The sequence below is a fragment of the Pseudomyrmex gracilis genome, unplaced genomic scaffold, assembly GCF_002006095.1.
Source record: "Pseudomyrmex gracilis isolate BER0280 unplaced genomic scaffold, ASM200609v1 scaffold_24, whole genome shotgun sequence".
Lineage (NCBI taxonomy): Eukaryota > Metazoa > Arthropoda > Insecta > Hymenoptera > Formicidae > Pseudomyrmex > Pseudomyrmex gracilis.
The window spans coordinates 1,108,359-1,132,655 of record NW_018020608.1 but is presented as its reverse complement, the minus strand read 5'-3'; the positions used below and the strand labels follow the sequence as shown (position 1 = coordinate 1,132,655).

The following is a 24,297-nucleotide window of genomic DNA, read 5'->3' as shown; positions in this document are numbered from 1 at the left end:
TTTTTTTTTTTTTTTTTTTTTTTTTTTTTATTTTATTAATAGCGTCGATAAATACGACACGACGCGCAGAAGAGAAATTAAGATTCTTATTAAAGAAATTTGATGCGGTGTAAGGACGTTTTTTTCTTTTCAGAGATATCGCGTGCGCGCGTTTCCTAAATTTTTTTTAAATTAAGCGACAGAAGACGTGCGGGAAACATTTCGTCGTTCGCGCGGCTCTTCGCAAGTTGAGCGCGTGATCACCTTGCCGTAGTCGCAAGGTCCTGGCGTCGCGGCACAGTGGCGCGATTGACCGTGCTATCTCGGTCGTCGTTGTAAGATATTAAACAGAACCGCGACGAGATCGGTGCGCGATCGGGCAGAAGCTTTGCGAAGTCATTTTGAGTTTCTGCCGTGTCGCTGAAATATTTCAGCGACCTCAGTCGATCCGTTCTCCGATAACTTTCATCGACCGGCCGCGCTATCACGCGGACTTTCTCGAGCAGAGCGATTTTTCTCGATCAGGCGAGCGCGGACGTTTCTGCGAGAGAGGAGGATATTTAACGTCTCGAGAATCCGTTTCTTTTTCCGAGACGCGCGAACCGGCATTTTCCTCGTTCCCTCTCCCTCCCCCGCCCTCTCTTTTCAAACTCTTTCCTCTGATCCCTGATGTGTGCGCGCTGATGAGCACCGCTAATCATTCGACATAAAAGCATTGTTTATATTTGAAAAGCTACGTAGTTCGTACAATGAGTTTCCTTTCGCGATCGGTCAGAGTGACACACACAGTTCTGCGGTATTAAATCCAATATTAATTATGTAATTAATTTACGCGGCGTGAATGAAATGTACCCGTCCATTTATATATCAGATACATTGGGACGTTCGGGCGCCAACAATATGTCATTATGCGCTCGGCAAGTGAATGACCTTTTTTTCGACATGTCAAATGTTAGGGAATGGAAAGCGCGCGCGCACGCACACATACACACATAACGTGTGTTATCGTTGATGGAAAAACTTGCAATATCTCGCTTTTTATCAAAATATATATATCAGTGCGAAAGTTCCGTGAGTCGCGGTAACAAACTGTTTTTCTGGACGATCACTTCTCGTTGCGAGCGTATATATATATATATATATATATATACATATACATATATATATATATATATATATATTGCGTTTTAATTTCTGCGTCGATCAAACTTGCCACGGACAAAGCACGCGTTACGCATTTGGATGAGGGCGCGCCGGCGTGTATTTACGGCACTGGCGGTCGTGTCGAAGTGCAGGTGGGCCGAACGCCGACGGAAACGGCCGAGCGTGTGTTCGGGGGAAAACCGAGAGGCGCTACTCGGCGAGAACTGTTGTCAGAATACTCCAGTAACGCTTTGCATGGCCAGCTAGCTACTAGCATGCGCGTTGGTGACAGTCGCGTTGTCATATGTTCCAAGTGATCGTGCGATGTTTCTTGAGAAGCTAATCGGTCTAAAACACCGGCGACCGATACGCAAATCGCGTAGTGGATTTTCGTGAGACTGTGAATTAAAATTAAAAAGAAAAATTGAAGAAAACGGCGCTCTGTAACGGACACATACCGGAGGAGAGACAGAGAAAAGTCACTGAAGTGAAGAGAAAGACACTGTGAAAGAGAGAGCGAAAAAGACAGAAAGGGAGAACGGAACATCGACAACGGCACCGAGTTTATTCGTCGTGCCCGGAGTGCGAAGTAACGTGGAACTTCGGTTCCACGTACGTTCGTTTTGATTATTTTCTGTCTTCGTTTCGTAACTCACGCGACTGCAAATCACGCGGACTGCGTGGAAATACGGACCGTCGCGGTAGCACCGTGCGGCGGTAGTGCAGCAGCAGCGTACCAAGATGCTGTCGTCAGTGTCAGCGAAATAATAATGTGGTGCGACGTCAGTCAGGTGAGTTTCGCGCGCGGTTCCACGCGCATCCTTCTCACTCTCGCTCACAACACGCCGCCCGGCCGTCGTCCTTTTTTCTCGCAACCCCCTATCTCCCCCTTCCCTCTCTCCTCGCGCTTCGCCGTGTGTGTGCATTCCCTTCCTTCGGCGTGTACGACACGCGTGCCGCGTTTCCGCGTTTCATACCGGCCGTGGAGAGCGGGTCTTACGTGAGCGCGGCTCTCTTTCGGAGAGCCCGACGATATCGTCAGAGAGCGGATTGCTTGCGGCTCGACGATCAGGCGATCGTCGAGTGGTTTGCCGTTTAACGCGTTTAGTTTCTCGATGATTAGAACAAAAACAAAATATGACGTTACGCGGCCACGTTATGCACTGAAATCGTTGCGCCAAACGCGATCTCACAACGATCGGTTTTTTGCCTCGAAGGAAATATTCGTCGAAAGGAATCCGTTCGTCTTGCTCTTCCGTCGGATAACCGCGCCCCAACGGCAGCTTTTGCGCTTCTTTCTTTGGTAGAGAGAAACGCCCGAAAAAAGCAAAGACTCGCTATCTCTCTCCGCGATGCATCGTCGCTCTTATATCGTTTTTCTTGTTTTTTTTTTTTTTTTTTTTCTCAAAAGTCGACCGCATTCGGTCGCTCGCTCATCTTCGCGTCTTCCTAAAATAAAGAAAAATAACATACTTTCATGAGAATTTGTTTGTATCGAGCACGAGACGCAATCGCGCGCGTAGGACGACCAAGTGTCAGATTTGACGCGTGGTAACCTCGTGTTCGTTCGGTAGTTTGAATTCGAAGCGATCCCGCGTTTCCTTGGACCCGGCGGGGGGACGCAAGGGTGGCAGGAGAGCGGCCGCAAGGGGAAAGAGGATGACGAAGCGAAGCTGCGGGGAAAGGGGGGAAACGACGAGGTGGTTTGCGTACTGTGTGGGCCGTGGAGTAGTCAGCGGGGGAACAAGTGAGGGGAGGGATACAAGCGACAGCGGCAGCTTGATAGCGCGTCGGTGGAAAGGAGGGATGGACGCGCGAGGGAAACTGCGGGGTCGAGTGACGGTAAACGCGAGTGGTGAGGAACGGAGGGAAACGGCGGGAAACGCGGGACGAAGAGGGAGAGATCGCCCCGAGGCTGCTGGCTGCCTCTTCTTCGCTTGGCCAGCGCCGCGAGGAAACCTAGCGTCGGCTCCGAGACGATCGGGGTGGGGATACGGTTATAACCAACCATCAAGGGGCAGCGTCGCTATGGTTACCACGACGACAACAACCCGATCTGGTCTAGGGGGGTGTTTTTAAAGACATATTCGCTTTTGCCGCGTCTCTCGCTCGCTCGCTCGCTCGCTCGCCGTTTCTGTTCTTTTTTTTTCTTTCTCTTTCTCTCTCTCCTCTCTCTCTCTCTCTCTCTCGCTCGCTTTCTCTCGTTTTTGTCGTTTTTCCTATTTCCCCTTCGCCTTTCCCTCTTCCTAGCGATTGTTTTTCGTCACGAGGTCTTTGAGCGGCGCGAAATGTTTTGCGACAAAATCGAAGAAGAGGGGAATATCGTGGAATTGTAATCCACGAGAAAAGCACGCTCGAGCAGTTTTGCACACTCGAATTACTTGCCGATCTCGTTACCGTCGTTACTTAACCCTCGATTAATCAATGCGTTAATCTCCGTTAATCAATATATTTCAATTTTTCGAATATTTTACGGGATTTTTTTTTTTTTTTTTTTGGAGAAACGATGTATAAAATTAAATATGAAATATTAGAATTCGGCCGTAAGTTTGTCAAGTTCTCCAATTAACGAAAAAAGTTTGCATTTCTAACTTCCCATTTCAACTCTTTATTTTCACAATTGAATTACCGGACGAATGTCAAAACATCTTTTCGTCCTTCAAATCGAGCTACCGGGTAAGTGTCAAAAAGGAAGACCCGGTGTTTTGCTATCACCCCCTCCCCCCCTCCCCACCTCTCACTTCGAGTAGTGACCGCAAGCAGCGTTTTGTTTGCACGATCATCGATAGGTTCCACTTATGTGAAACTGCATCACAAAAGGTGTACAGTTACACGGCTTTCAACGATCATTACGGACAAAAGCATTCAAACCGAGAGAAAAATGAATCATTTAAAAAAGTCGTTACTTATCCTATCTAAAAAGTGACTATTCACAAGAAGAAGACAAGTAAAAATTAGAATATTTCAACACGTTTCTCTCTCACTCGAATGATCTCGCGCTAATGATCTATGAATAATATCTTATACGATTTCTGAAACACTTTTCAAAGATTTTCCGATGGTCGGAATTCTTGGCGACTCTTTCGAGAAAACGAATTCTACCAGAAATCTTTTCTCGAGATTTTCACATTTTTCACGCACTACCTCAAAAGATCTCTACGAGTCGATTGAAAGAACGAAGGTTAAGGCTAGACTAGATTACCCACTCGTAATTTTCGTCATCGTAAGTATATATAAAAGGAAGAAAGCACAACGACTTCCCTCGTTTAATGCGAAAGAGCGCGGTGCGGTTTCGCGTGTAACGGCCGTAAAATTGGCGGACGGACGCAGAGCGGTTGCGTCTACCAAAATTCGGGTGGCGATAAATCAGCGTGTGCACTGTCTAGGGGAATGAAGGTGGATGGGCGCAGGGAGGAGGAAAGGGAGGAGGCGGAGGACGTGTGGAGGAGAGGGTTTTTCGGCGCTTCCGACGGCCAGTGCGCCATCGGTGGCCCGATGACCGACAAAACCAGCAGTTTTTCCACGTGGTTTCGCGTCGTACGCGACAAAAGGCTGTCTCTCTCTCTCTTTTTCTCTCTCTCGGTGTGCGCGTGTCGCCGGCGCATCGTTGAACTTGGACAGAAAAATCCGCTCTTAACCCTTAACCCACTCCGAAAAATCGGGGCCAACTCCCCCGGAGCTGCTTCTCATTGCACATCGCGCGTTCACGCGTGTTGCAAAATACTTTTTTCTATTAAGCGCGTGTTGTCATATTTATCGCGTAATTTATACGATGCAAATGTCATTTGTCTGTGTTGTGTGAGACAATGCGTTAGTCTATGAATTAAATGTTTGTTTGCATTTTCGTGTCAAGTCTCCGACCTTTGACATTACAATCGAGTTCTGGTGAAGCGTAATAATTAATAAAATAATCTTGAATTGGATTAATTAATTTTTTGCATATTATAACAATTTCTCTCGAAAAAAAAGGAAAAAAACGAGAAAATGTTTAACGCAGTCTTATTACGCTCGAGTTTAGTGTATTCGAGGATTATGAGAGTTTAGATATTTTGCATGTATTTTCAAAGTATTCTGATTAACATACAATCTCACGTGAAAGTGCAATCCGTGTATTTCTACACACACGCGCGCGCGGTTAGTGTGTCTGATCGTTCGTTCTCTAAATTCCGTTGACGTAAATAGCCGGAGTCGGGATGAGAACCACGAAAACGTGGCGTGAAATATAACGAGCGTGTATGTGTGTGGTGATTAGCAAAAAGTTGAGCAAACAAATTTTCCGATCGACAAGTACGGCGTGAACCTGGTTAACCAGCGAATAGTATCGCGCGGCGCCGAGATACACCGCCGGAGAGCGCGCAACTTATGTGACATAATTCCTTCGTGAAAATCTATTTCTGCTCGCGATGTATTTCTGTATTATCGACGTAAGCGGCGAGCGACGGTACCGGACACCGCGCGCGCGTCCGTTTGATTTTATGCCGACGGACAAACCGCCGACCAAAAACACGAATGTTAATTTCATAATATCCAGGATTGCAATCGAGAATAAATCTCGCTTTATTAACCCTGGAGCGGCCGCGTGGGCGACACATGTCATATCGGCTTTTGTAACATCCAGAATTTAAATGCGCTCTTCTATCAAACTAAATATCCGCAGCTTTACGTTCGACAAACAAGCATAACAATATACGTGTCAAAGAGTTTTTTTTTTTTTTCAGCAAAATTTCACGAACATTATTTCCAGAGGGGAAGAAAGAGAATCTCACGTGTAGATTAACTTTGTCACTCCAATACCGTCTGCATACATCCCTTGTGTTTTAACATGTACGAAATATTCGAAAAGAAAAAAATCATACACATCGCTATCGATACAGTCCGAGTGTTATTTATCTTTCCGATACGGGGAAAGATCTTATTCCCTCGCGTGCCGATTTACGTTGGGAAATTACATTTCGATGTTGCATTTTCTCTCTTCGGACCGCGCGCGCTCGCACGAGACGAACGGAGCACTATCGGCGCGTGGCTTGCCGACGGATTATTTTGACCGATCGAATCCGGAGCGCGTGTTACTTGGGTTGCCTACATGTCGCAATGACCGAGCCGTCGGCGCGGCGCGCCACGAGAGTCGGCACAAAGTGAGTCCAAGTTTCTCCTACCGTCCACCCTACCCTCCGGGAGCAACCTCCGCCTCCTTCGCCCCTCCGGCCCTCGGCGCGGCCCACCATCACGGGCCATTAACGAGAGAGTTATCGACGCGCGATCTGTCAATAGGCTTCTCCCATTCATAAATTCGCCGGGTCGGCGTGCGGCGGCCGCCGCATAGTTTTGCCGCAGAAACCACGTGGCGGCGGCGGCGGCAACCACGAGACGTACGGGTGGACGGACGGACACCTCCGTTACGCTACGCGACGGGGCTCCCGCTCTAACCGCGTGATTTACGGCGCGGCGTTTTAAATGCATGGGGAGCGCGCGCGGAAAGCGCCCCGGGCCCGTTCCCGCCGCGTGTTTGCGTCCCGCAGCCGAATACTCCTCCCTCTTTCTCTCTCTGTTCTTTTCTTTTTTTTTTTTTTTTTGTTTCACGAGAAGATTGGTCGAGCACGTTTCTGCATAGGAAAGATACACGAGACTAATAATTTATGCATCTGACGTATATCTCGAAGAATTCTTTCTGGACTTTGGATATGACGAGAGAATCTGTCTGCGAATGTCGAGTGCTAATATTTGAAGTTCCTCGGAGACTTTACACACTTTATATACACTTGGTTTTGCCAAAGTGTATGTAATTTCTCGAGAACAATCTGTCTTCGTTACGTGCTATACAGGAGATATATATATATATATATGTTTGTTATGCGGGAGCGCGCGCAACTTTTTTTGCTTGATACAGGCAATCTGCCTATATGACTCTAATATTGACGTTTTCTTTTCTCGCGATATCATATCATATCATTACGCTCGTGCAGTTAAGTAATGTTAAGCAATGCGATACGACAATGCGACGCGACTGAGACCGGTGACCTTCTGACGCATCTCCCGCAGCTCGTTAGAGTGTTTTAACTTTTGCTCATTTCGCGTGTGTGCACACGCGGTTAGAGGTTATCTCGCCGCTTTTCAGCAGCGGTTACCAACTAACTCCAACTAACAATATGCAAAAAGCAAAGCGGTCGATGTATTAATTAAAATCATCCGAACGATTTGCTATCAAACAATTTTTCGTTAAAAACGCGTGAAGTTCCGACGAAATCTGATTTTAATCTTTTTTTCACAAAAGATTTGTAATTTTTTCACGAAGCGCGCATTCGGATCGCGTTTTTGACGTAACGCACGCCGATAAAATTCGGAGACGCGAATTCCACGTGCTACGACGTATAAAAAAAAAATTGTTTGCAGAGACGCGCGCGCGCGCGTGCCAACGCGTATCTGCCCGCGAGATCGATGAATCACGAATTACGAATATTGTAACGCGTCCGCCGTCTGTCTCCGACCCGACGACCCCACCTCCCGGATGATCCCCCTTCCGTGGAGACATCGAGGCACGTGGTGCATCGTACGCGCCTCGCATCGGCATCGCAACGCATTGTTTTGTTTACGTTACGTGAGCGCTCCTCGGCGATTGAAAAATTCGCCCGGCGTAATCGATACGTCAATCATGCGCGGACGTTGCGCGCGCGCGGATGAGTATCGAAAGACAGTAACGTAGGATATCGCGGTCGTGTGTTTATTCTCTTCTTTCTTTCGTCGAATGAATTGCGTCGATGCTCGCGAGTTCTTTTCGCGCGCGGTTTGTGATTTAATGCACTTCTCAGTAAATTTTTGAAGCTGTCAATTGTTTTTTTGTTTTTTTTTCTATTAAAGAGAGTTTTGTTATTACAGCAAAACGCCATATACCTCCTACGAGTAGTTTGGCTCTTGTAACGAAAAAATTAGTTCAGTCTCTCCCCGTTCGGCTGTGAGTTTCGCGCGATCTTTCACAAAGATTCAAAATATAATATAAGACCCAGATTTTTATGGTAATGAGGTCTGCCATTTGAGAGACTTGCTCGAGAAAGGTGTTACAATTTTCCATCTTTCTAACATCAGTATGAAAACAAAAGATACGTTAGAAAGTAGAAACACGTGCGCTACTACACATAATTAATCCTTTTCTACAATATCCTGCCGCTTCTGTCATTAACAGCGAAGTGAGAAAACACTTCCGAAATAGAGAACAACGTCGCGTACTAGTTACATAAAAAAATTATTTCGTCGAATGGCAAACTTTTTAACCGTTCGCAAAATGAGCAAAACGCATTTTTGTTTGATCGTGTGCTTCGCTCTTGCGACTTCGACCGCAGGAATCTTCCGGAAAAGTAACCGTTAGCGAAACCTCGTTGAACGATGTAAGTAAGTAGTTTCGCAGAGCGCTGCGTGAAGAATTTATACTTGAAAAAACTCTCGCGTGAACAGTTTCGCGATTGTTTTTTTTTCCTCGCGCTATTCAGTCTGTTGAAAAGTTTTAAGTAAAATTCAGATAATAATAAAATGCTAACGTGTTAAATATCACGTTTCCACTCTCTCTGTCCTTCTCACTCTTTTGAAAGGTTAATATCTTCCGGCTAGAAAGAATGCGGTCGGCATGTTGCCTCACGTAGGTCGCTCGGAGGTTAAGGTTAGCGTTTAAATTCAAGCGCCCTAAATTCGCGGGCCGAGCTTGAATCACGCCTCACACCTCGCGAACCCTCAGCGTCCGGGGATGCGTCGCGTTCTAATCGAGTCGCGCGCCGCGCGAAACTCTCTCTCGTCCTCTCTTGCGGTAGGTTAAGGTTAAACGCGAGAAGAACAGAGGGAGAAAGGGGATAGCAGAGGGAGACGGAGAGAGAGCGAGATGTGAACGGAGAGTTTCGCGACCCCGTTCCCTGCCCCTCTCTCTCCTCCCTCTTCTGCCCCGTCTCCATTAACGAGACCGCTCGCGGGCCTTTTGTGCGGGTGAATTTCACGCCCATTGCCGCTTAATGGCTACCAGGAATCGGCCTACAGCGACTCCGTGATACAATAGCACCTGCTGTCCTGCCGGCGTCACTTGTGGCAGAGAGGACACGCACAATCGGTGTCCTGCGGCAGCAGGTGCCGGAGGGAGAGAAGAGTCGCTGACTTTTGTCGACAAGCATTATCATCGTGTGAATACCAACAACAAACAAGTTCATCCTCTCGGGTTCATTATCTTTCTGAAAAGAAAAGGAAAGTTTTGAATTACGACAATCTCTATTATCGTTGCGGTCGGATCTCTTGAAGGCATTAGTTTGTGCTAACGTCACCTCTCACCACATAGCTTTATGATACGGCGTGTTTTGTTTGGGGATACTCTTCCTGACTTAGGAATAAATCTCTCGCAGAGACAGAAAGGACCTTTCGACTCAGAGCGGAATAGGTTCCATCCTCCGTCTCTCTCTTTCCTCCTCTTTCTCTCTCTCTTGTACGGAGAGTCGCGTGCCTCTCTCGAGCCCGCCTTAACACGCGGGACACATGCGGCATCGGTGGCGGTGGCGGTGGTTTACCCACCGGCGCGACGACGGAGGAAGCAACAGTTGACGATATCGACGTGAATGAGGACGGTTTATGTACTTTCTACGGCGCGCGCCGTAGAGAGGAAGGACTCTCAGCGCGTATGCGTGAGAGAGATTCTCGCGTTACGCGCGTCACGAGAGAGGCATGTATACGTACGTATGTATACCATAAAGTGCGGTATAAACACACACGAGCGGGTGGCGGGATCCGCGGGGGAACGGCGAGAGGGAAAGAAGGATGGGAGTTTGTGAGAAGGGAATGCAGGAGGGTGAAGGGGGAAGAGAACGCGAGAGAAACGAACGGACAGGAGACAGACGGAGAGAGAGACAACACGCCCCGTTGGGTGACAGAGGGTGACGCGACGGGTTTCCCACGACGCGCGGGACGAACGAAGGGGAGAGGGTGGAGACTACGAGAGAGCCGGCCGAAGTTTGTGAATTCGTCGGGAGTGTGCGTGCACCGGGTGCATTGTGGATGTTCTCCCTCCACATACTTCTCGACAGAACCCGGCGCGCACGATGTGCATCGCTCCCGCCGCCGCCGTCCCGTCGCCCCCCCGCGCGCCCTCGTGTTTCTCTCTCGTCTCTCTCTCCCTCCCTGCCGCACCCTCTGCCGCCCCTCGGTGCCTTTACACATCCATCCCTTTCGGCCACACTGGAGATTCACCTCGTTGCGCGCCTCGCCTCGCCTCGCCTCACTCGCTCTTTCTCTTTGCGCGCCTCGCTCGCGATCTCTCTTCTCTCCTCCCCTCGACACCCCCTCGCTCGCGGTGCAACGAGCGATGCACTTTGTCGTCGTCGTGTAGTCACCGCCGCCGCTTCCATTTCGCGGCTCAGTCGGTTTCGGCTCGGTCGCCGGCGAGGTTCGCGCGGAGGTACGCGCGTCCGCCGGACGTCACACCGCAGGGAGCCGAGAAACGCACGTGAGAAGAGACTGATGCCCCGTTGCGATGTCATTTCGATATTATCTCGTACGAATGCAGTACGATTATGATGATGCATTTCCTTCGTTCGTTCGTATTGTCTGTCAACTTCCTCAGATAATTGGACGAACTTTTGAGATTAACATTTTTCGCATTTATCGTATCTTTGAACTTTGTCATTTTTTTTCTTTTTTGCATCGCGATTCTTTCTATTATTTTTTGACAAGTAGATATCTATCGTATGATTTGATATGGTCCTACATATGGATTTCCGTTAGCGCAACGTTTTTCATACCGTACTCATGTGGTACGGTGTAAAATATACAGAACATGTTAAAACAAAACTTGAAAATTATACTGAACGAACGGAAAACACTCTCGCAAACATTTCACTCAACTTACTTCACACGCGAGTTATGGTTTTCTTTAAGAAATTATTTATCGTATACGGTATATTCTTGAATTTCCTGCGAATTTCGAGAAGAGAAAAATTCTACTCACACGGAAGCGTGTGTGACTTTCGACACCGCGCGTAAGAGCGGAGAAAAGTTGAGAGACAACATCAAGTTTTACGATACGCTTCTCGTCAGCAAGACACCGAACACCCGAAGTGTGCAGCGCTCGCAGCTTCACACACGCTTCCGTATTAAGCGACAGCGCGCGTATGCGCGTGCACGACAGTTGACCATGAATGAAGCCTATTTGCGTACGAGCAATAACAGGTGACACTCGACGGCTGTTTACCTTCCCTATCGGTAAAAAGAGGGGCTGGGTATGCGGCGGTGCGGCGTGCGGCGGGCGGGCGGAACGTAGAAGGGATCGTAAACACGAAGGGAGGGGCGTTTAGGAACCACGTGGATAGCGCCGCGTTTGAAGGAGCCGTCTCTCTCGTTGCTCCGCGCCGCACCGCCGAGCCGCGTGGCGCCTATACCTCACCTCGCCTCGCCTCACCTCACCTCACGGATATGCGTGTATTCTCCCGCGCGCGAAGTGGTGCCTTTCGACGACGAGTGTCACGGACACTTGCGAACACTAGTTGTAGCACCGTGTCGTGTCGCGACACAACCAGCGAGACACCCGGCGCGGTGTATGATGTTGTCTCCGAGTACCGAAAGAGACTCCGATTCTCTCTCGGAGTTCGGCCAATGTGTCACCCAGGCGCCAATCTGTTTTCCCGCTGCTCTAAACCGGACGCTTCACGTTACATTTGACAAATTGCAGAGAATTGCAGTCTATTTGATTATCGATAGACGATTCACGACCGTAGAGAGAGTTTTGAACACGATATAAATGTGTGGCAACTGCAGCACCAGCACCAGCATTGCCGGTGTGCGTTGTAGCACAGGCTTGACCTGATTCTGCAACGCCAAAGAAATCTTTCCCGTGTGAACTTTTAGATATTTTGTCGATAGTTCGATTTTTGTATTTTTAGCTCTGTAAATATCTCTAATGACGGATTAATGCGATATTGTGGTTTTTGCCGCGATATATCCGCGAAGGGACGCGTGCACACATTCGACACGGGGGATGAATATTTATGTTATGTCTATTGGCGTTTTGCGACCGACGTGCTTAAAACCGGTATCGCATGATTTCAATACCAAAACACCTCTCGCGCATGCCGCTTTTACGAGAGCGCGCGCAACTATATCATAACACGACGCGAAACGAATACACAATGGGAGGAATACACAATATGTCTAACAAAAAGCGCGCGCCTCTATAAAGTTGCCTCGTTAGAGCACGTAATTATGAAGATTGTCGCGAGATTGCATCACAAGATTGCGAACAAGAGTAACAGAGTGCTATCACAAATAGCGTCATCACTTGGTAATGACGCCGAGATTAAAAAGGTTCGTTAAAGTTTATTTCCCGATGTATCGATCTGTTCGGAGTTTTTTTTCTTTTTTTACGTAAAAGGCGACGATGAAAAGAGACGTTCGCATTTTATTTCCTTCCGTTTCTTTACTATAAAAATGTTGTGATCGTAAATACATCTATGAAGAGAAGAAACGTGCGGGGAAGATCAAACGAAGACGAACATGTCGAGGAAATTGCGTGTACCGAGTGCGAAAAGTTTTAATAATATCTCGCGACGTCAAATCTCAGCAATCATTTGATGAAACTTGTAATCTACCGAAAGCACGTTTTTTTTTATTCCGCGAAATGTCAGCAAATCGGTATCGATTTGTCACGGTTATTGTCAGCGGCGTTGACGATCGACCATGTCTAATCCGTAAGCCGTACACAAATCCTGTAAATCATTCGTACGCACAACGAACGTCGATAATTATCTGGTCAAACAGAAATAGCTCTCAAGATAGGTTTGTTGTCGTCCATTTAGGACTAGGCAAAACAGCAGGATGATTTACAGATAGCGCGCCAGACGCGGTAGGAGGATAATCACCCAAAGCTTCTGTACACGAGACAGCCGGGGCATCGTGTCGTGACAAATCGTTACATTCTTTCACGCCGTAGGTTTACGAGCAAACGGCGGTGGTGACACCCCGATTTGTACGAAATACAATGTAACGAGCGTCTAACACGCTTTATATACGTTCCTTTATTCTTCCACATTGTACATAAAGTGTTTAATCGTTTAATATTGTTCCATTCAATGTTAAACGATTTCCGTCATTCGTGCGAGGAATTAATCGCGCAATTTCGGGGCCGCGTTCGACGACCTTTCGTGTTATTTTCCTCCCTCCGAAAGTTAATCGCGACTCCGCGAACGCGGAGACGCGATAGCGACGGGCGCGAAGCGCGCGCGCTCCTCTCGCCGTTTCTCCGTCCGGCACTGACCCGGTAATGGAAATCCTCTTTTAACGATCAACGTTGCATGTATATCAACTGTATGCGCGCCTAGAGTACCAAAGGTACATGGTACGCAACCCCTTGTCCTCTCCTCCGACACTCCCACTCCCGTCTCCTTTTCCCCCCACCTTGTTTTGCACGTCACCTCCCTCCGTCTTCCCCTCTCCCTCGTCTGTCCTCGGTTGACTTTATCTCCCTCTTCTCCCATCCTCCTTTCTTCGCTCTCTTGCCCCTCGCATTCTCTCTCTCTCTCTCATGCTGTCTTCCCCTATTCTCCTCCCTTCGCCGTCTTCTCTGTCCTCTCTTCGCTTCCTAAGATCGTATAGCATTCCATCGAACCGGAATCAAACGAGCTGGCGTGGTGGGAGCGAGAGGGTGATGCGGCAGGATAGAAATATATATGTATATATACCACGTTACGTACATATATACGTGTATATACACGTGTATATATATACGGGGAAAGAGAGAGAGAGAGAGAGACCGGTATAGTGGGGTGAGCGGAAAAAAAGAGAGCTGCAGGAAGAGAGGGAGATTGAGGGAGGAAGAGGATGGCGTGGGCGGACAGGGAAGGTAGGAGCGGACAGGGGTGGCAAAAAAAAACCAGAAAAAATAGAAATAGAGCAAAGCAGGAAGGGCGCGACGGAGGAGGAGGGCTACTAGACAGATAGAAAAGGACGCGAGGGTGTGACATGTGATAGCCGATCTCAGACTTACTACACCCTTCTCCACCCCCCCGTTCTACTACTACCTCCTTTACCTTGGTCCCCGGTTATCGTTTCTTGTCGTGCACGTATGCGATGATATTTACTTCAAGGCCACCGAGAGAGCTGTCTACGAGCAACATGGTACCGCGTGTGTTCGATGACTGCGCTATGAGGCGCTGTATGAGCGCTTGAATACGCGAGTACACACGAATGCTGTTGCCGCGGAAAATACGAGAAAACGGACGCGACAGGATATTATTGTGTTCTCTGACGAAATCGGGGTCGCGATTTCTTCTCACGGCGCTATTTTCATCGAAATTAGATTGCGAGCTAATATCTGTGTTGAAAACTTAATGCCACCTGGCAGCAAACTAATACTTAGAAAACGAATGAATACTTTATTTATAATCGTTTTTGTAATTACCAATGTCGAATAATTTAATTCGATGATTTTTTTTTGTCACTCAACGAAGTGACACGCGATCTCTTCTCTCTTGTAGTTCGATTCCTCTCGGAGAAATCAACAACAATACGATCTCCGAAATGTAACGCGTAACTTTCTTAACCTGACGCGCAACAAACAGGCGATCTCTTTGCAGATCATGCAAGTTCCAGACTCTCTACTCGCGTGTCTGTCTGTCTGTTCGAGACAGTCGCGAGACACTCGTCAATCCGCGAAACATCTCTCGCATCCACCCCCCGCGTTTCGCGCGCGGAATATTTTGATCTCGCGCGCGCGAGACGGGCGCGCCTCGTCGGGTCGCGCGAAAACCAAGATCCATCGATTGCACCAAAACCAAACTTAACGCGATAGTGACCGCTCTCGCGTGACAAATAGATCGCCACGTGGTTCGGGTCATCCCTCGCGCCCCTCGGCTTCCCCCGCGCCCATCCCTGCCTGTGTCTCCCCGTCGTCTATCTCCGTCTTTCTCGCGGTCCCGCTTCTCCTCCTCCTCCTCCTCCTCCACCTCCTCCTCCCTTTCTCCCTTCGCGACATTCCCACGAGCTATAAATTCACGCGCCTACACACAGGTGGCACCTCTCTTTTGCCAAGTGCATACAGGCGGCCAGGCAGACAGACTCCCTTTGGAGATAGCAAGCGCGTCTAAACGCGCGTGGAAGCCTATGGTGGGGGAAACGACAAGCGCTTATCGTATGCAAACGGGAGTCTGCAACGTGCGCGCGACGACGACGGTAAAAAGCAGCCACTCTCCGTGCGCGGACCGAGCAGATATCGGCATTCATTCAGCAATAAGTACCCCATGCTTCGTCGTGAAGAAAACGGCGAACTCTCTCTTTCTCTCTCTCTCTCTCTCTCTGCGGTTCGGCAAAAGAGAACCCAATCCCTTATCTTCCGCGAGCAAAACTTCTTTTTTTATTCGAAACTTGACTTTCATAGGAAAAATTCGTTCTCGAGGTTATTGACGAGTAAAATTTTAGATACGCGTTTCAACTGTAGTAACACCACCCTGTTCGAGAGTAACGAAAAGGTGTTTTTATTCTTTTTTATTATACCGCTTCGTTTCTTTTATGCTCAAGTTCTAGCCGCTTCGAACGGTGGATATCTAAAGTATCTAATAAAAGTATCGAGACTCGAGCGGGAAACGACGAAGATTTTTTAGCGTTCTTCGCTAGAGTTTTGTTTTTTTTTTTTTTTTCATTCCATCTATTTCATTCCATCGAGGGGGTGGGACGATATAGAGTCGCCGGAGCCCTTCGCGTAACGCACGCGACCGCGCCGCGTTTTATTGCGTGCAAAAGGCCAACCACGTGCGGTGAATCGCGCGCTCTCGTGCAGGTGGCAGCACGTCGCGATACACCTTTTCTTCGCGACTCTCTCATAAACACATACACACACACATACACACAGGGAGAAAGAGAGAGAGCGTTTCTCACGTATCCACCGCGTCGACGTCACGCGCGGCCTACGTCCTCGCTCGCGCGAAAGCGCCTCCGCGCCTCATCCCGCTTCGTCCTGCCTCGTCTCACCTCGCCTCGGCGGCAGCGCGCACGCAAGCAACGTGTTTTTGCGGCGTGCGCGCTTCTTCGCGGCGGCGACGGCCTTCCTTCCCCCCTTTTCGCGCACACGCGTGTACATATTTCTTCGTCAACTTAATCGCGCCGACTCGTGGCTGGCTTCCTTCTCCCGTGTTGTTTTTTGCCATAGTCCACCGGCACATACGTGTGTATGGCCGTTGGATATTCTCCTTTCTTGCTTATAGGGTCGATATATTTATATATGTATATACACACGTACATATTCAAGTTTTTTTATTAATTTTTGTAGTATTTGTTTGCGTTAAAGTGCTCAGGTCTCGGCACAGGTGCGCGCTATCCGCGAGGACTTTCAATATTGGTCGCGTATAGATTATTGGAGAAAAATATCGCCAAAATATATATCGAAAACAACGTATCGATGTTGCGATAGTATCAAATCATTACATGGCAGATCGATGTAAACGTTCGGTGTGGTCGGTGGTACCGGAAGCAATATCCTGGCGCGCAGGAGCTCTCAGCTCGAATAGAAGGCGATTATGTAACGAGTCGTTTTTCTTTCGACTATTATAAATATTCGTAAAACAAAACGCCGTCGTTTTTTCTTAAAATTATAATTTTCTTTTTTTTTTTATTTTATCTAAATCGTAAATAACTTTATAAAAATACATATATATATATTTCCAATTAAATTTTATTTCAAAGCGCGGTGATGACTCGGCTGTCTTCCTCAGAGTCGGATTCCTCTTTGTGTCGTATTCATCGACCGGCTGCAGCAATAGTTGACAATAGCATTTGTCTGACATCGCCGTGTGCGATGTGCGCGGCTTGAACCACGCGATTTCTCGTGACGTTCACGAGCCTCTCGTCCTCATGAACGAGGGTTCGTAGCCGGCGATCGACGCGCTACGCCGTTACTGTCATGGCTCGCTCGCTCGCTCGCTCGATAGCGCCAAGGGTTGATAGTCCGCATTGATCCTGCGGGAGAGCTTGGTATCGCAAGGTTAGGTCGCTTGCCGCTCGTCGATCGCAACCGAGATCGTAGTTTCCCCGCGCGAGCGTAATTTTACTCGATTTCGCCGAGTCACACTTCGACATTATACACACGCATACAGATCGAATCCTTCTTCGATCTCGCCTTGGAAAGAGGGTTCGATCGAGAATTCGAGACAGTCACGTCTCGGGTTATTTCTGCTGTGTAATTAGTGATTTAAAAAAAAAAAAAAAAAAAACGAATAAAAGTTGTCTCGGGGAGTAATATAGAAAGTTTTTTTTTTTTTTTTTTTTCAAAAAAGTTTAATTTTGTCCTGAAAATCGTGTTGGTTTTTACTTTTACGTTTTTTCTTTTCAAGAATCACATCGATTGCAAACATGAAGTAATTTTGCGACTTCTCGCGCACTCGAATCGTACCGATTTGCGACGATCATTATTCAACTAGATAAGTTACATTATGCAGGATAGATTGTTCGCCGCTGGGCTCGCGCGTTTAGATCTGCGCTTCTTTTTTTCTCTCTCTCTCTCTCTGTGTGTGTGTTACGCATAGCCCCGGCTTATTTTAGAGATGCGTCATCCGGTAAACACAATTCAACGACACAATCTACGCTAGCGATCTATTACGATGAGAGTAAACGACAAGTTTACTCGGATTACAGCGTATTTTTGAGGTATTTAACGGTCCAGATTATTTAAATGCGAACAACATCTGTTCAACGAATAGTCGGAAACACCGATGGAATATGTTGAAACCGTTGATATATACCATCGAAAGATATTAATACCGCGACAACCGAATTGACCAGAGAAAAAAGAATTATCGAATTTTATTTTTTTATGTCAATTGTTGCAAAATATACACGTTTGCTTCACATTCTGTACACGTGCAACTTTGTGCGACAAGGATTTGCTTACAAGCTTATTTTGATGATATCAAAGTGTGATGAACGCTACTTTAGGCCCCAACCATTCCATTACTCATTGTCGCGTTTCGCCCTCTCTGTCTCTCTTTTATGCTCTCGGAATCGCGATGACGATTCAATCGCGTGTACGCGCTTGCCTCGCGATCGCGGATAATCCGATCGCGGCCATTTGTCTTAACGCTGTCCGTTGCTCGGAAGAAGATCGCTGAACTTGGAGCTGCCATCGATAAAGTTTCTGTTATTGGAATTGTACGATGTGTGTGTGTGTACATTTCGCGGATACATTATATATGTATCGACGAATCTTCAACAACGATCTTATAAATGTATGAAATATACGTAACATTTGTCATCGCGAAAATAAAATTGTGTTTTTTTTTTTTTTTTTTTACAAAAGCCGATTGTTACTCGCACGCAATAAAATCCTGTCGAATATCCCGGAAGTACATCCCGCAATAAAGAATTTCGATCGCACTCGTCTCGCACCCGAGTACACGAGTACTCGTGGATTTTAGATATTCGCGCTAACGAAAATTGATTACGCGCGGACCAGTGAAGTTTTAATATATTGCTTCTCTCTCTCTCTCTCTCTCTCTCTTTTTCTCGCGCTCGTGCGCTTACCGCTATTTTCAACGATCTCCTCCGAAAAGTATCGAGGTGGAGCGCGCACGAGAGATAGAGAAGCGCGGAAGGAGAACGCAAAAAAAAGGGAAAGAAAGAGAGAGGATCCCATCAGGGCGCGCTACGGTGCGGAGGAGTCAGTGTCCTTTAAGTAAGTTAGGCGCCTGCGCGAATCGACGCTGGAAATTCTCGACCGGTGGTGGTCCTGCGGCCATGTGGTGGGTGACGATAGTAGGGGCGGATATCGGTGGGCGCCGTTCTGCGAGCGCGGATGGTCTGTGTGCGCGCGCGCCTGTTCTTGTACGTGTGATGGAGTCTCTGTATGTATGTGTGTGTGTGTGTGTAACTCTTGCGCGCGCGCGAGCTCGAGCAGGCGGGGGGCGGACCGGGTGGAGGGTTAATAGGACGTTGGCGCCACGGCGGCGGCTCCGGGAAGCGCGGCCACGTGCGCCCGCTATCGAACGGCCGCCACCATCCCCCGAGCCCGTTCTACCCACCACCCACCCTTAGCCTCGTCATTCCCCCGTGTCACCTACCACCCCCAACCCCCGCTGGTACCCGTGCCAACCCCATCCCCGACCGCCTCGCTTCATCTCACCCTCTCCCGTCTCTTCCCCCCGTTTATCCCCGCGTCACCGTCACGTCGCACACACCGCTATCACACCGACACCATCACCACTACCATCGCGAACAACCCACCACTACCATTACCTCTACCACCACCCCCTAACCCTTATACACGCCGCGCTAAACTATGGCGCGTATATAGGTACGTACGTATCGTTATGTACATCTACGTATATGGACGTGGCCGTATATACGCTCGGTATACGCGCGGCTCTCCCGTACACAGCTGTATCTCAGAATGAGCTGGATATATCGCGCGCGCGAGAGAAGTCGCTGAACACGAGGTATACAGTTTATGCCATTACCTACGCCCCCGCGCCGCCGAATTTCGTGGGGGCTCTTTTCGTGCGGCGACACGTAACGCGCCGCGCGCCTCTCTCGCGCTGAGAGAGAGACGATCGGCCGCTCCGCTTCGGCGGCGACGGCCTCGCGAGTTTACGTCAATTTTCATTTAGCGGCATTTTCGTTTTCGGTCATCGAACGCCACGTAAACTCGAATGACAAATCGTCGCCGCTCGCGAGCGTAATTATACCCGTCGACGTTTTCCATTCTTAGATCCACCTCCGAACGAACGTTTCCGCATTCGAGTGACAAGTTAGTTAGGAGGGAAAAAATGTTCTTTATGATCTTTATATTGTAAACTTTGCGTATAATATTAATGAAGAGAGTACGCGTTGGCGTTAGAGAGTCAACCTTCAATAACTCTTCCTCTCTCTGTCTCTCTCTCTCTCTCTCTCTCCTGTCATAACTTAGCTTGACTGAACGTAAGATAATGTAACTACGGTTGAACGGTTTGTAATAATAGTCTTTTAAAGGAGCCTTCGTATATTTTAGTTAAATATCACTTTTTTGTTCATTGAACGTGAACTTCGGTAATTTTGACGATCACTCAGCGCGAGAAATTAACGAAAGATAAAATTTATTAATTTCCTCCAATACTGTTTTATTTTCTTTTCTTTTCTTTTTTTTTTTTAAGTATCTGTATTTAAAAAAAAGAGAGAATCGAAGAATAATGACAAAGAATTAAAACTGCACTTATCGAGTAATCGCGTTCATTGACGAGTTGATCTTATTCGCATTCAGTGTAACTGCTTCGTTCGTAGGTACGTAATGACCGTAATGGTTGCGCGTGGAGTCTATGCATCTTCTCGCCTGGACGCGATTACATCAAGTTGATCCCGTAAAACGGTAGATGCGAGAAATTGGAGTGTCAGTCGCCGAGAAAGAAGACAGGTTCTCAGAAAGCAAGTTGAAAGTTTCTCTTTCTCTCTTGGTTTCTTCAAAACGAAATACGGGGCGCTTTCTTCCATCAAGAGATAATCATATATTTGAGCAAGTGTGCGTTGCTCGACAAAATCTTTCGCTCGTTCGTCGGTTTTGTAGCTTAACACACGACGATCCACATAGTTCGGTTCGTCACAATGTTCACGTCGATAAATATACATGATCAATTCGAAGGAAAAATATATAGCACGCAAAAAACGCGATTTCGGAAATTACACTGAGGATACTCTCATCAGTACGCACGAAAAATTTGTTTCGAAATATAGTTGCTCCGAAAGAAAATAAAACTGTGTATTTTACTCAATCAAAAATAGTTCTTAATCTGGAAAAATAAAAAATTCAATTTTCACTTACTGACGTCATCATCGTCGATGGTATATTTTCAAAAACTTGGAACTTCGTTATCGAAAGTTACTCGCAAAGGAACATCAACTGATCTCAGTCTCTCGAAGGTATGCGTGTATATGTGCGTGTCCACATATACTATTAAAAGTTGTTACCGTAGAATAAAGTTCTCGACCGAACACTCATCAATAATTACTCGCATTCATGTGTCCGCTAACTCGTCGTAACTGTCGCTCTCTCGGGGGACAAAACTCTCGAGTGTTCGCCGAAGCCGAAGAACAACATGGAAGCGGGAATAAGCTCGCGATCCACATTCGCGAGCGCGTCATGTAGCTAGTTAGTCGAAGTGCATTTTTTTTTTTTTCTTTCTACACGTCAACGGAGAACGGATCAACCCTCTCCGTTTGTGCATGCAGGGTGAAGCACAGTAAGAGAGAGAAAGAGCTAGAGAAGAGAATAACAAATAACGCGTGCACGTGAGAGAAGGAGAAAGAATCGCGAATTGCGGAGGGGGTGGGTGTAGGGAGCGCAAGACATCAACTGGAGATGGACGAAGGGGGTTACGTGAGAGAGAAATCGCCTCCGGTCGGCTGAAGCTGGCAACTAACGAGTAACAATCCCGCGGTTATTTGCTTAATGGCGCTTACTGTTGCTGGTCTCCGCAGTGACTAGAGGTGGCCGTCTCTAATTGCTAACGTGAACCTCAAACCGGTAATAATAATTACCCGTTGGATAGCTCCGTGTTATGTTACGCCGATCTCTCCGAGCGAGAGAGTTATCGGTCTTCCTTGTCGAAAAAAAAAAATTACCGGAGAATAAAGGCAAGGATGATGCTGATTATCATCAAGGTATATATAGCCACAATTAATTATTTGACGAGACGTTCTTCCAAATTTTTTACATACAGTAGCTGCTGTAGTTTTTGACACAAAAATATATCAAACGTATTATTGCATTTGTTTGTACATCTGCTTGTTTCCAACAACAAATAATGTTTCATACTATTATTCCACGTTGAAAAAAAAAAAAATGCGTCCTGTCAGATTCCTTTTGCATCTCTCTTTCTCTCTCTCTCTGCTCTTATAATATTGACGCTGTAAAATAGAGCGTTCTTTAGTTTCAAATTGCAATGATATCGCTATGCGATAGAAATGCAAACGTTAATGAACGAAATAAAGTTCATTCTTGCGTCTGTTCATTATGTGAAATAACGCTCGGATACATGTTGATTAAATTCCGGCCTCTGTATCACATGGCCGGGTAGAAAATCACATGTAAGAACTTTTAACATAACATAGAGCGAATACATAGATATCGTTTTCAACCCGTTCTCTCAAAATAACCGCTAAAGTAAAATGGGGGCACGGCCCATCTACGCCTCTTGTGTGTTCGGGAGGAATAACGTTTTAGTAACATTTATGAGAATTCCAAGGAAATATCACGTGCTCTTTGCTGATATAACGGTCCTGATACAAAAGGTCAAGTTAATATACCCCGAAATCGACTGCAGTCCACGCGCGGTATTTCGAAGCTAGTTACTACTTGCGTAATGAGTACGCGTCCTTCTCTTTTTCTCTTCCTCTCTCTCTCTCTCTCTCTCTCTTTCTCCCCCTGTTTTTGAGCGGAGCGAAATTATTTTCATCAGCTAGACGTTCATCATCGCGCCAGCACGAATTTGCAAATTTTCCATAGCTGCTCTTCAACGGGATTCGTTTTGCCCCGGTTCTACTACGGGCGTAAGCGACTTTTCCCATACACCTGCGCATTTACCATCGCGCACCTCCCACCCTCTTCATTTCCCGCCTCCTCCGCCACCAATCTCCCCTTCCTTCTGCCTCCCCACGTCACTGTAAGTTTCTCTCTCTCACTCTCTCTCTCTCTCTCTCTCCTCTCTTCTCTCTCTCACATACACACTCACATGCACTCGCCGACCTATCTCTCCTCGCTATGGCAATTTCAAAAAAAGTGCATTTTTCAAAAAACCATAAGACTAAACTTCTCCTAACTGTACTCCTCCTCCGGCGGGTTGAAGAAAATCTATACGCCGGATGGAAACTGGGCGCGGAACGTTCTACGGTCCGATTCAGAAAACATCCTCGCTTTCCCTTTAAAATGTAACTACGCTCGCTCGATGTGAACATTGACTCTCGCGTAGAACTTGGTTCTTTTTTTTTTAATTTTTTTTAATTTTTTTTAATTTTTTACATTTCCAATTGTACTCGCGCGTTTCTTTATTCTAAATTATAAGAGTATGATGTAGCGACAGAGAGACAAATCGAACGGTAGATCACCCCTTTCTGTTCGTTCGTTTTCAGAGAAGATAATTTACATTCGAATCGGACGGAGCCGCGAGTTTTCGGAGGGACGCTTTTCGCAGCGGTCGCGTAATTTCGGCTTCGCAGTGAGAGAAAGAGAGAGAAAGATAGAGACAGAGGGAGAAAGAAAGAGAGAGAGAAAATTTCGTTCGCTCGCCTGGTTCATCCGACTCGGCAAAAGCTTTCGGCGATAGCGTATGAAGCGGCCTGTACGCAGAAGCGTGTGTTTGGAGGGGAGCGTGGGCAAACGGGAGGATTGGCGAGGCGAAGGGGGTACAACGCGGTGTGCGCTGTTGGCGAGTGAACGTTGCCGCGGTGCGACGAAACGGGGGAGATGCGCGGCAACGGGAAAAGGACGTCGAGCGTGTAGTCGAACAAGGAGGGAAGGCATTACTCGTGCATGGGGCGTTACCACGGAAACCCCTATTCGTTCTCCATCCCTTCGCTCGCTCGTCAGGCTGCGCGAGAGAACGAGGGAATGAGAAACGGCGGGGGGCGGTGGAGAGGGAGACGGTGACAGAAATAGAGGGACCGAAAGGACGACCGACAGAGAAAAAGGACAAAGCGCGCGCGAGATAGAAAGAGAGAGAATGTGAGAGGGATGAGGAGTAGTGAGTTGGCCGCATGAGTCGGTCGGTGAGAGAAGGAGAGGACGAGTAAGATAGAGAGAATGGGAAAACGCGAGACAGAGAAAAAGAGATAGGGTGAGAGAGAAGAAGAACGAACGATAGGGCACGGCGACGGGTGGGAGCGAGAGAAATGGCAGCGCGATATCGAGAGGGGAGTGGGTGATGAACGAAGCGTGCGGGAGCAGGACGGGAAGCGAGAGGACGTTTGTTGGAGGAAGATAGCGGGCAAATGCGGAGCCGCCAGTGCAATCAACCCGTTGCCCACTCGCGAGGGTAAAACTATCCCGAAGTCAGACAAGGATACGTATATTGCGGAGGGAGCCTTGTCGCTATATACGTGTATATATGTATTTATATATATATACATATATATATATATATGTTTATATAATGTATACATATATATAGTATATATTTTTTATATATATATAATATATTCTCTTCTTTTCTTCAC

The 24,297-nt window shown here is 47.4% G+C and overlaps 1 protein-coding gene across 2 annotated transcripts in view; it reads left to right on the top strand.

The window, feature by feature from the left end:
* Nucleotides 1–24,297, top strand: part of LOC109852033 (basic-leucine zipper transcription factor A-like) — an 83,074-nt gene that overhangs the window by 33,093 nt on the left and 25,684 nt on the right. The window contains exon 1 of one of the 2 annotated variants that reach the window (XM_020422806.1): nt 1,316–1,913. The exons of the other annotated variant lie outside the window; for it this stretch is intronic. Coding sequence (XP_020278395.1) covers nt 1,893–1,913 — 21 coding nt within the window. The 5' untranslated portion in view covers nt 1,316–1,892. Of the gene's footprint in view, nt 1–1,315; nt 1,914–24,297 lie in introns of those variants that run through there. 2 annotated transcript variants of the gene reach the window in all.